Source organism: Acanthochromis polyacanthus, chromosome 23, assembly GCF_021347895.1.
Source record: "Acanthochromis polyacanthus isolate Apoly-LR-REF ecotype Palm Island chromosome 23, KAUST_Apoly_ChrSc, whole genome shotgun sequence".
Taxonomy (NCBI): Eukaryota; Metazoa; Chordata; class Actinopteri; family Pomacentridae; genus Acanthochromis; species Acanthochromis polyacanthus.
Genome location: NC_067135.1, coordinates 5,668,193 through 5,680,609, shown reverse-complemented (window position 1 = coordinate 5,680,609; position 12,417 = coordinate 5,668,193). Strand labels below are relative to the sequence as shown.

General features: G+C 40.2%; 2 protein-coding genes across 2 annotated transcripts; both read left to right on the top strand.

Annotated features, from left to right (window-relative positions):
• The first annotated feature begins 3,444 nt into the window (after nt 1-3,444).
• Nucleotides 3,445-4,827, top strand: LOC110967686 (uncharacterized). Its single transcript, XM_051944209.1, has 5 exons — nt 3,445-3,456; nt 3,501-4,197; nt 4,295-4,423; nt 4,499-4,542; nt 4,660-4,827. Exons 1-5 carry the CDS (start codon nt 3,445-3,447, stop codon nt 4,783-4,785), a joined length of 1,008 nt encoding a protein of 335 aa, XP_051800169.1. The 3' UTR covers nt 4,786-4,827.
• Nucleotides 4,828-7,692: 2,865 nt separating this feature from the next.
• Nucleotides 7,693-10,623, top strand: LOC110967692 (uncharacterized). The gene is made up of 5 exons (XM_022217376.2): nt 7,693-7,696; nt 7,796-8,494; nt 8,584-8,709; nt 9,252-9,286; nt 9,567-10,623. The coding sequence occupies exons 1-5, from the start codon at nt 7,693-7,695 to the stop codon at nt 9,684-9,686; spliced, it is 984 nt and encodes a 327-aa protein (XP_022073068.2). The 3' UTR covers nt 9,687-10,623.
• Nucleotides 10,624-12,417: the final 1,794 nt, after the last annotated feature.

The window sequence follows — 12,417 nt, the reverse complement described above, 5'->3', positions numbered from 1 at the left end:
AATGCATCTGTTCTTCGTGTTGAAGTACAGAGGAAGTTTACTTTCCCTCAACTGACCTGAATTCAAGTCTTCGTGTCATAAGCACAGTGGGGGGAAAAAAATCCAGTTTTACCGCAAGAAGCGCATGCTGCCCAAAGTGGTTCTTTGGTAGCCATCTCACATTGTTTCTGACCTATTTTCAACAGTTACAAGATGCAAAAATGACTACAGGAAACAAACAGAGACTCATGCAAAAAATTCACCGATACTCTTCGATAAAGAGTTACATTTTTGGTGCAAGACTGCTGTCAAGATCCCCCATTATCAGTGTATAATGAGTAAAAATCATGAGTTTGATTACACTGTGTAGAAAACTACAGTGGCACTTGGCTCTTTCCAGCTACAGCAGGGTAGCATGGTGAGCCCTGTAAAATATGACCTACTACCTATGTAGTCGAATTCTAAGGTAATGAAAACAGGTGAAAATACTCTAGTAAGTATATAATGTAATATAATTTCTGTTATGAGATCCTCCTGAATTTTATTTTACTGTATATATTCCTAAATTCTTTTATATTCTTCTAGTTAAGTCAGTTTTCTATTGTTTTTTCTACAGACTATATACTTGATGTTCAGTAATTAATGTTGATTTTCATCCTAAAAATAAAAGACAGCAGTAACGATGAGTTTTCACATTAAGTCATTTAAGGCGGTAGCATTCAGAAATCGCACATTTAAAATTTATGATAAACTTGATGGACAAACAATAGGGGTGGTAGCGTGGGCTTAGATGTGAAAGAGTGAACTTCACAAAAAACCTGTGATGAAAAATTGTGAAAACATCTGTCAATGCATTTTGCTATTTCAGTTTCTAAATGTATATATTCAGCATTCAGCCTAATTAAACTGGCATTTTTACAAAGTCTGCTTCAAACAACAGCTTTGTCTTTTCTTTTGGTTTGGTGGACTCACTTTTAAAAGAAAACCTTCTTTAGCAAAATAAGTCATATAAGTCATCTATAGTGCAGCACAAAACCATGACAGTATTGAGGGTTTTGGTCTAAGTGACATTGACATAACACAGGAAACATAACAAGAATGGCCATAACAAGCAGCCACATACCAAAAGTAACCATGCAAACAACAACTATACCTTGTTGTTTGCTTTTGTCCTCAAGATGAATGTTATTCACAGTGAGTTAAAGCATTTAATCCACAGCAGGCATCGACTTTTCACTAAACTTTAGACTAATTTTCCATTTAAGCTTTGACCTCTTTGAAAAACAGTGAACGTAAGATCATTCTTTGCACAACTCAGGAAGTACAGGTTTAAGTGAGAAGACTGTTGGTCAGTAAAGCCTCGTCTCCACTGAGTCAACAACCGTCAGAGTTTTACCGCAGCTTTGTTGAAGCCTGTAAAGCCCTCAGACCACAAAGATCAAAAGACGCATGTGAGTCACAGGGTGTCATCTGCTTTCACCTGGTAAAGCTCGACTGCAGCTAAAGGTGCAAGTAGTGAAGCTGAGGGAATTAAATAAATATGCTACATTTACTTAAAGAGTGGAAGTGTCACCATATCATCAACAGAAGCACATGCTCCTACACAATTAAACACTATCTACACAAACATCCAAACCAAGAAAAACAGATTTAGTGAACACTTAGAAAAAGTCCACGACAGTTCTCACAATGACAATGCTACAATGGCAACAGTGTGCATGCTCAGCAGTAGGATGCCTTCGCAGAATACATAACTACTGTGCATGGGATCCTCCCAGTGGACACTAAGAGGACAGACAAAAACAACAATGATGCGCCTGTGGTGTCCACATCTGTAGATGTGCACATCCACAAGGAAAAATAATCAAGGCTTAGTGGGACCACAGTGGGTTTGGATCCATAGTGGGCCAAAAAAGTAGTAACTTGGTTGAGGTACAGGTATGAATTATGCACCAGAACCCATTTACACCAATTCCAGGTGCTGAAGGTGCAGCAGGTCCCCCAGGCCACCACACATGAACTTTCGTCGACCCGAATGTGGCTAAATGTGTTAGTTCCAAGCAAATAAGTGGCCCGTATCCACATGTCCGCAACCCGACACCGAGCCTCAATTGTTGTCAGTCCTACAGTCCCATAGTATTTAATGTTACAGTGGGCAGAAATCTGGAAAAGTTACATCAGAATGCATTTTCCACAGCGTATGGAAACAATGTGGATCACACCTTAGTGGGACATTTTTACACATTGGTTAACTCACAAACTGACAGCTGTCACACCTTTTGCTTTTGGTGGGTACTTAGCTGGTTGCATATGACTGCTGTGGTTTCAGGTTAAAGTAGCACAGAATCAGTTGGAGATCAACAGAGCTCAATACACCAGTGCCTTGTAATGACCACTTATGGCAGCAGAGGCCACTGTTAAGCAGAAATGACATTTTAAAGCTTAGACTCTTTTACCAAAATAGCCATGACCTCATGAAAAATGCAAATATATGAACAGTAACCACAATTTAATTTAAATTTACAGCATGAGGTCTAATGGAATAGGAATGAAGTTCAGGTCATCTTACAGTTTGGGTTGGCTTTCCTTCATTTTCAACTTTCTTTGCTTTTGCAGCTAAAAGCAGAGCTGTTTTTAAAAACTTGTCATTGCGGGCAGCAAGGTAAGTAAAGAAAAACATTAGAGGGCAGCAATGCGGCAAGAAATTAGTTGCAGAATGGCATTACAACATGAAAAGTGGTTCAAAAACAATGTCTCTGCAGCATTATTTTCATATGTGGCTTCCTCTTAGGTGTAAGATTTGATGATGCTGTAAGCGGGGTGTTGTCCCATCAAGAAGTAGTGGAACTGGCATGAGAGACCTAAACTAAAACATACCAACCAGCTATTAACATGAAAGAGTCAACATTACCTTTACAGTAGAGGGTTCAAATCTTTTGACCTGATTTTTGTTTGACTGTCTGTGTCTTCCAACCACACATTTGCTTATAACCCACTTAAACACATACATCCACACACACTATTGTGCAGCAAACAAAATGACTGAAGACAGTACAGATTTTTTTGTGTAAATATATATATATATATATATATATATATATATATATGGAGACTATATATAAAACACACTCCTTATTGAGGAGAGCAAACACTGACATTCACCGGCTTCTGTGCTTCCATTCAAAAGTTGAACTTGAGGAGCTTTCAGGGTATGTATCTTGTCACACCTGTTGTACTGTCCTGATGTGAATGATATAACCAAAAGGATGCGACCCCGATTACACCTCTAGTCTCCCCATGAGGACGATCAGCCAATCACAGCCTCCGTCTCCTATAAGAGTTGGGTGCGTCCGTCAACACACAGTAAGCAGACTGCAGAGCTTCAGACATGATGCAAGTTTGCATTTTTCTTGCGCTTCTCTCTAAAATATGTAAGTATTTGACACATTTTTTCCATGAGCGTGGATGGACATTCAAGTGAGAATAATGAAGACAATTTTCTGCATTCCTTTGCAGGTCAGGTGCTGGCTGTAAGTAAGACCTCAAGTGTGATTCAGGAGAGGGGTGTTAAGACAGCTGAAGTTGCGGCGAGAGTGACTTTGACTTGCTCCTGTCAAAGTGACTCTGTAACTTTCCTCTCTTGGTACCAGCAGAGCCTGGGTGGCAAACCTCAGCTGATATCATCTCGAATGAAGCACAGCACAGATGTTGAAATCACCCCTGCGTATAAAGACAGATATGAAGTCTTTGCACAGAATGAAAATTGCATCAATAATCTCATCATCACAGACCTTCGCCTGTCGGACTCAGCGACGTATTACTGTGGAGTTTTAGTATTCAACGCCATTGAATTTGGAAAAGGAGTTTTTCTTCATGTCAGAACATCGCCATCCAACATCCAATCTGCTGTCCATCAACCAGCATTGCAGCCACTTCGACTGGGGGACTCTGTGAATTTGAGCTGTACAGCGTATCCTAAACCATGTGCAGAAAATCCGACTTTCTACTGGTTCAGACATGATGAGTCCCAGCCCGCGATCATGTATCCCAGTGAAGGTCAGTGCACGAGCCTCTCAAATGAAAAGCCTTACAGGAAAAGCTGCACTCTGAACCTTGCAATAAAGTCTGTGAACATCTCTGATGCTGGGACTTACTACTGCGCTCTCGCCTCTTGTGGGGAGATTGTTCTTGGAAATGGAACAAGGGTTGGGATTGTCGGTAGGTGATCATTTCAGAATTGGATGTTAACTTAATCATACTGATTGATATGTATAATATAGATAGATATAAAGAGACATTTTCTCCTGCATGTTAGCTCCTGCCAAGGCCCACTTTCTCCTGGTGTACTGCCTGAGTGTAGCATTGGGAGTGTCCATTATTGTGCTCCTGAGCTTGGCTTTAGTCGCGTACAAGATGAAAAGAGGGACATGCTCTGTTTGCAAAGGTAAGGCTTCCAGAATCAGTATGATCTTGCTGTATTAAACTAACTGGTACACTCATACATGTATTATGATTGCAGGAAGTGTTCCTCATCCGGCAGCTTCTGCAGCATCTGACATTGTGGTAGGTGAAATAACAATATCATAAAAGGCCAGTTTAAGAAGCAGCTTTTATATTTCTACTATGCCCCCCACTTATTTTTTGCACATGATTTCACCATTGTCCATTTACCGTTATCAGAACCAAGATGCTGACAGTCTCCACTATGCTGCTCTAAATCTGAAGAAGAAAAACGAACGACCACATAGAGAAGAGGACATGGAGAGTGTTTGTGTATATTCTAGAGTGAAGAGCAGAAAGGTGTGAACATCGTGTCTAAACGTCACAGATGCAAGAAATGAATGATTTGCATGCCTGAATGTACAATATAAAATAATGTTGAATAAAACCTGTTTTGTCTGCAGTGTTTCAGTGACTTCTTAGAGTGCACCATACTCACACAGTCCACCATCTCCATACATAAAGCGCAATATTTAATACACCTATACACCAAGTCGACTCATGAAAATCCCCTATGAGCTATTAATACCTTCGTAGGTTGCACCTTTCAGTCAAAAGTCGGCTCTCGCTGCTAACGCTTCACTCCTGTGGTCAAGGCGGCAGTGTGCAGTACAGAGTGTAAGTTTCCATTGGTGGAAACATAAGTCCTAGCAGAGTTCAAACACAGGAAGACCGGTCTGCAGCCTCCAGGCCACAACATCTTGCACCAAAGCAAACCCGGTTTCACAGAACTTGCTGTGCAACACATTGAGAGCAACGGAGACAAATGAAGGCAAGAGAAGAAGAATGCATAATGTTCCATACAATGCCATTCAAAAGTCTGGGGTCACTTAGAACTGTTCTTATTTCTGAAAGAAAGGCATTTTTCAATGCAGATAATATGAAATTAATCAGAAATACAATCTAGGCATTGTTAATGTGGTAAATGACTATTCTAGTTTGAAACGGCTGATTACCTCCGCCAGGAGGTTATGTAATCACCGGAGTTTGTTTGTCTGTCCGTCTGTGTGTGTGTGTGTCTGTTTGTCTGTTAACAGCATAACTCAAAAAGTCATGGACGGATTTTCACCAAATTTTTACAGGATGTATGGAAGAGCACAAGTAAGAATCAATTAGATTTTGGAGGTGATCTGAATCACCGTCTGGATCCAGGAATTTTTTGAAGGTCGAAGGACAATTGAGAGATGGCCGCCAGGCCATCTCTCAATTGGACAGAGATCCAGACGGTGATTCAGATCACCTCCAAAATCTAATCGATTCTTACTTGTGCTCTTCTGGACATCCTGTAAAAATTTGGTGAAAATCCGTCCATGACTTTTTGAGTTATGCTGTTAACAGACAAACACACACACACACAGACACACACACACACACACACAGACCGACAGACAAACGGCATGGCGGAGGTATGCGCTCTCCGAGTGCTTTTCTCGCTTCTAATGCTATCATGGTTTCATACAAACATGAAAATGTCTGGGTGACTCCGAACTTTTGAACGGTAGTGTGAGGGAGTATTTAAGAGTTCATGAAAGGATGCGTGCAGCTTTAATTTCAGTCTATTTAACACTTTCAGGTCCCCAAAATGTATCCACATGAACAACAGCTTCACTTTTCAGGAAAATCATTATAATGCAATGTTCACTTTTTGCTGCATGATAGTATGTATGCTAAGAACTTTGAACACTGCACATCCAAGGGTGTAACAAGAGATTTTTAATGACTACTTTTCACTATATCAGAAACTCTACCAACAGGGTGGGTGATATGCATGGGTGTAGGTTTTGTTTGTACACTGGGGAAGACACATTTTAAAGATATTAAATAAAAGATGCACTGTGACTGCAAGCATTAGGAGGAAAATATGCAGGAAAATATAAGCGAAAGTGTCTAGAATGAATAATGAAGACCACTTTAAACAGGTTAGTGCAAATTTATTAGCAACTACCTGGTAGTTTCAGCTAGGTTTGGCCACATAACTCATAGCGTATTCATGTGGTGTCAATCTTCTAGTAAGGAACAATTAGTTCCTGACTAGAAAATTTAATATGAATGCTCCACAATATGGAACAATTTGGAATTTTTTGGCCCATGAGCTGTTGGTATCACAAATACAAAAACATGGCAGACAAAAGTAAATATTTGGTACTAGGTTTAAAAAAATGAAAAAAATGAATGACTTCACTAATCGGGAAATGGGACCTTCCATGCACCATGTAGACCATGCACAACTAACAACTGTTGCTTTTAAAATGAAGTTTGACCCTAGTTTAATTTGGAAAATTACAATAAAAAGGGACGATTGTTAGAAGGTTAAACCTCTCTGTCTGTGCAATCATGGTTCACAAATTCTAACCTTAAAAAATATATATCGACAAACTGAAGACAAAAGCTTGAACCCTTGACCTCCACACTGAGGAGATCTAGTGGCTCTGTTACATCATGGGAGGCATGGTTTGAGTCCATTTGTGCCCACGAAGCAAAGAGTCCTATCAAATCAATACAAAGTTCTGGGTGATCACCTTCATCCTATGATAAAACACACTATGGTGATGGAAGTGGTCACCTTCAAGATGATAAAACCTCCTCACATAAGATGCTGATTGGCTTAATGAGTATAGAAAATGGCGTGAATTTGCCAGATCTCAGCCCAACTCAACTTTTGTGGAAGCTTAAGGACCAATGTGTTGGACAGTGCTCTCCACCAGCATCATCATAACAACATATAAGGGAATATCTTTTGGAAAAAATGTCTGTTATTCCTCCACCAGAATGTTAGAGAATCAATACCAAGGTGCATTGAAGCTAGTTCTGATAGTACATGGTGGCCCAACACTTTGTTAACACACTGTATGTTGTACTTTCATTTCATTTAATTTCATTTATTTATTTCAAACATGTAACTTCCTTTCATTTATCTACTGCATCAAATTCTACCACCCTAGCTTTAAAAGATATCAGCTACATGTACAGAGCTAACAATAATGTGGTTTTTGTAAACATGTTTCTGCCCTCTTACAAGCATCGTTGCCCATTCTGCTATAGGAGGCACTGATCACGTGATGGTTCAGTCATTTCTGACTGGCCAATCAAACGCAGCCTTATCTCTGAAAAGTAGAGAACGAAGTGAGATTCTCTCAGTAAACCACAGCTGATTCAAGAAAAATGATGCCTCCAATGCTTTCTTTCTTTGTTCCATGTCTGCTCTGGGGAGCAATGGGTAAGATGTTTCTTTTGTAATGTTTTTGACAGATACACATTATTTTTTGTAAGCTTTTATGGTATAAAGTTAATATGTCTACCTCTGTTTTGTCTTCAGCTCATTTGACAGCTCCAAAACGACCATCAACTTTAGGTATTCTATCAGTTAATGTCGGTGACAAAGTGACTTTAGAATGTTTCCATCAAAAAGATAGTCTTGCGATGATGTTTTTCTGGTATAAGCAAACTCTGGGACAGAAGCCACAGCTGGTGTCTACATACTATAAGCATGAGAGAAATGGTACCTTTAACGATGATTTTAACCCCAGTCCACGATTTCAACTGGAAACTAGCCGAGGTATAAATCACCTGAAGATCTCAAATGTGCAATTGTCAGACTCAGCTACCTACTATTGTGCAAGTTGCTATATATACGAGTGTGATTTTTTGGAGGAAGTTATCATCCAAGTAGAGGGTTCAGGTTTGAACTTTCAGGCTTTGGTTGAGCAGTCAGCATCTGAGACCATCCAGACAGGAGAGACTGTGACTCTGAGCTGTACAGTACATACTGGGACCTGTGATGAAGAACACAGTGTTTACTGGTTCAAAGATGAAGAAGAATTGCATCCAGAACTCATTTACACCCGTGGAGGCAGGAATGATCAGTGCGAGAGGGAACCCAACACGCAAACACAAACCTGTGTCTACAACCTGCCACTCAAGAGCCTGAATCTGACTGATGCTGGGACCTACTATTGTGCTGTTGCCTCATGTGGACTAATTCTGTTTGGAAATGGGACCAAGCTGGACTTTGAAGGTAGGTACCAGCCCGACAAAGACCACCTTCTTTGTAAAATATGCTTAACGTTGGATCCTCTAATGTCTCTACTGTGTGGCTCTCTGCAGAGGAGGCTGGCTCTCTGATCTTAGTGTATCTCTTGAGTGGAGCTTTGGGATTCAGCACCATTTTGGCAGTTTTACTGGCTTACAAAGCATATACTATGTACAGGACAAAGAGCTGCAAATGCACAGGTGGGCCAAACTTTTATTCTTTGCTTTCTAGTGCATGAACGATTTATGTCATATTACAATTGACATATTCCATAATGTTACTTGAGTATATCAAGTAAAGCCAGCATGTGTCGGCGGCACGTGTCAATAGCACAGAGTTCGTTGTAAACATCCTAATTTGTGTCCAGTTGTGTAACATGCACTATATACTGTGCAAATATAAGATCATCAGTTGGACTATGCATTGTGGCTACAGATTCCTATTTAAAAAATCATGCAAATGAGCCTTTTAAGCAATTTTCTGCAGATATTAAATCAGTAAGCTTAATATGTTGATACAAGTCTTATATCTGTACTCGTATCTGGCGTAAAGTAGCTTTACTGCTTGTTTTCATTCATTTATATGTAAGTGCTGGCTGTAGTTCTATGTCTGTTGAATTGACATATAGACAGGGGTTTATTATGTTTTGTCCACAGGATCCAGCTAAGTGAAAAGAATCTTTCAGTTTATGACATTTTGAAGAAGGGTTTAATGTTGTTTCTTTTGTAACCAGCTACTCAAGAGACATCTTCAGCAGCCTCAGCTCCAAATGCAGAGGTAAGCATTTTCAAAGTGCACCAACTTAAGTGTTGAATGTGAAGTTCTATGAAGGTGGTCGATGAAGATCGTAACACTCATATTTTTGCTTAAGCTGTGTGGTCTGATATTGCAGCTGTTCTACAGCAAACTGCATTATTTGAGAGTGCTTCTCATCTTAAGTGACATTGAAAGCTTCAAAATAAATTGTTTTTGCAGGGCTACACTGATTTGCTCCATAGTGCATGAGTATAATAGTCATGACAACATAGCAACTAACATTCTCATATTCTATAACTAGGTCTTCCAAGATGAAGATAATCTCCATTATGCTGCTTTGAAGCAGAACAACGTCAACAGATCAAGAAGGATCAAAGATGACAACTTGAGTGAATGTGTATACTCCAGTGTACGGCAGTAGAGCAGGACTTTTTCATGTGTGCTTTGTTTCAATATGAGCAGAAATGCCAACTTTGTCAGATGCCTTCTTCATAAACTGAATGTAAAACATTGCCTTGCAAAAAAAAAAAGAACGAATCTTTAGCTGCAGTCAAGCCAGGTTACTTGAACGTGACTGAAGGTGTGTTATTTCCACTCTCACTGTGTTTGTCATTTACAATGCAGGAGACCACATGCACCTCAGCATGCAACAATGAAGCATAGGGAAATGAGTACTACCAATGTGGTCGTGTTCTCACATGCAGAGCATGGTGATAACAAACCTCATATAAACCAGCTATAGAGAAAGCATGTGGCATAAAACATATCTGTCCGATTCTGAATTCCTACCCTACGTGATGTCTGTTAGCGCTCCCAGCTTGTTTACTGTAAATGTGTTGAGAGCTCACCACAAACCCAGAGACGCGAGGATCTTTTTTTAACCTCTGAGTGGTTGACAGTCGTTTGGCTCTTAGTATATTTCACTCATCTCTAGGACCCTCTGCGCTCGCTTTGGTCTCAAACAGGATGTGTCTGCTGTGTTTTCATGCATTGCAGCCACACAGTACAACACTGAAGGTAGAAGAAAGAAGAAAGAAAGAAGAAAGGCATTTTAGCAACTGCATTAATCAAGTTCTGAAAGTTCTAACATGTTTTTCTTAATGTGACTGCTGATCTTATAAAATAATAACTAGTAATATCAGCTATCTTTTCAACTGGAGTGCTGTGTAATGCAACTGACACAATAGGGGGATGCAATGGGGAGTGGTTTAATACCGAAAAGGTCAATAGCAACTTGAAACATAATGCTTTGATTGACTAGGCAGGCCATTTTTATTTTCTTTTGGTGAAAGAAGTGATTTTGTATATGTGTCTATCAATGCATTTTTTTTCTGAAACAAGAACAATGTTGTTACATTCTACCAAAACTAATAAACTAATATAACAAGTGGCAAAGTTTCCTTGATACAGAGTGAACTTTGTTGTCAAAAGTGCAGTTTTCATCATATATTAGCAGCATGACTGCATGTTCATCACGTCAATGTACATCACTTCAGATAATGAACTATCTCAATGACTACTGAATGTGCTGAAAGAACTGTGGAGAATGATCCATCCATCCATCCATCCATCCATCCATCCATCCATCCATCCATCCATCCATCCATCCATCCATCCATCCATCCATCCATCCAGCCATCCAACCCGCAATGGGGAAAATACAAGTGAAATCAATCAAAGAACGCTCAGTCCTATTAGGTGTCTCACGACTGCCACCACCATCCATCTAAAGGTGTTCCCAGGCCAGATGAGATATGTAATCCCTCCAGCAAGTTAAGGGTTTACCCCAGAGTCTCCTCCCACTTTGACATGTCCTAAACACCTCCATAGGAAGCTGCCCAGGGTGCATCCTAATGAGACACTTCTATCTGCAACCTCATCCTTTTGGAGAGTTCATGACTGTAGGTAAGGGATCAAAAGTGGAGAGCTTTGATTTCTAGCTCACCTCTATCTTCGCCACGATGACCCAATAAAATGCTCACATTATTGCTGACGCTGCAGGCATACATCCTCACACAACTCAGAAGTTTTTCAGGTTGGATTCCATTTCCCAGATATGATTTAAACTTTGCACTGAATGAGTCGGCACACTGAAAATTAAGCTGATATAGAGCGAGATAGTGCACATTTGGTTTCAGGTATAAATTGTGTAACCTTGTTTCACCCTTTCTACCAGGCAAATATAACACTTTGGCCATTTCCTGCCTGGTATTTCTATTTACTAAGCACAAAGGAAATAACTAGAGGAAGGACACATACTACAGTCTCTAATATATGCAAGAATCATATTCAGCTAGCCTCTGTGAAGATCGCTTGTTGCCGATAGAGTTGAGGCTCCTTCCGGTTGTGGCTGCACGCTCACAAACATCTCATAGCAGCACGGCAGCAACACATAATTTCTGAAGGTACAATTACACTGAACATGGTGGGAAATGGGCTGTCAATGTCTGCCTGAAGTTCACTGACAAATATATCCCCCCAAAAGCAGGTAGATGGTTTATTGTCACACAATGTGCTAATTGTACAGCTCAAGCCTGAGATGCGAGAGTCTATTTTCAGCCTTTGTGTGGTCGACGGTTTAAAGATTAGCTCTCCATATACTGTTGTTGTGTACTTCTCTAGGGCCCAACACGCTCTTTGTCTTTGTGGTTTCAAACAGGAACTCTCTGCAGTGTCTTCATGCACGGCAGTCCCTCAGTACAACTCTGATGTCTTTAGCTACTACTGAAAGATTACATCAATAGAATATTAAAGCCGAGTTTGATAAAATTATCTGTATATGTAAACAACCCTGTTACAATACATGCAGTTTATGCAATCAATCATTGCGGTGTTGTGGTCGAAATCATTTAAGGTTACAGTGTGCCTGCATAGTTCTGAATCTTCAACACCAGTCTCACGGACTGAGTGGCTCTTTGCTGTCAGTGTGAGCTTCTCTTCATGGCCAACCACAGAAGGTTCAGCCTGACTGACAGTTGTCCTAAAAACAGCTGAAAAAAAACTGCATCTCCATATATCAGGAATTTGTATCAGCAACATCAAGCAGGTGTCTGGTAATGCTGAGTAGTACTGCAGATATTCACTGTCCCTGGAGACTGAATCCACAAGCTTTTTCCTCCTGCACCACCATGAGGTTGACGTAACAACTCAAC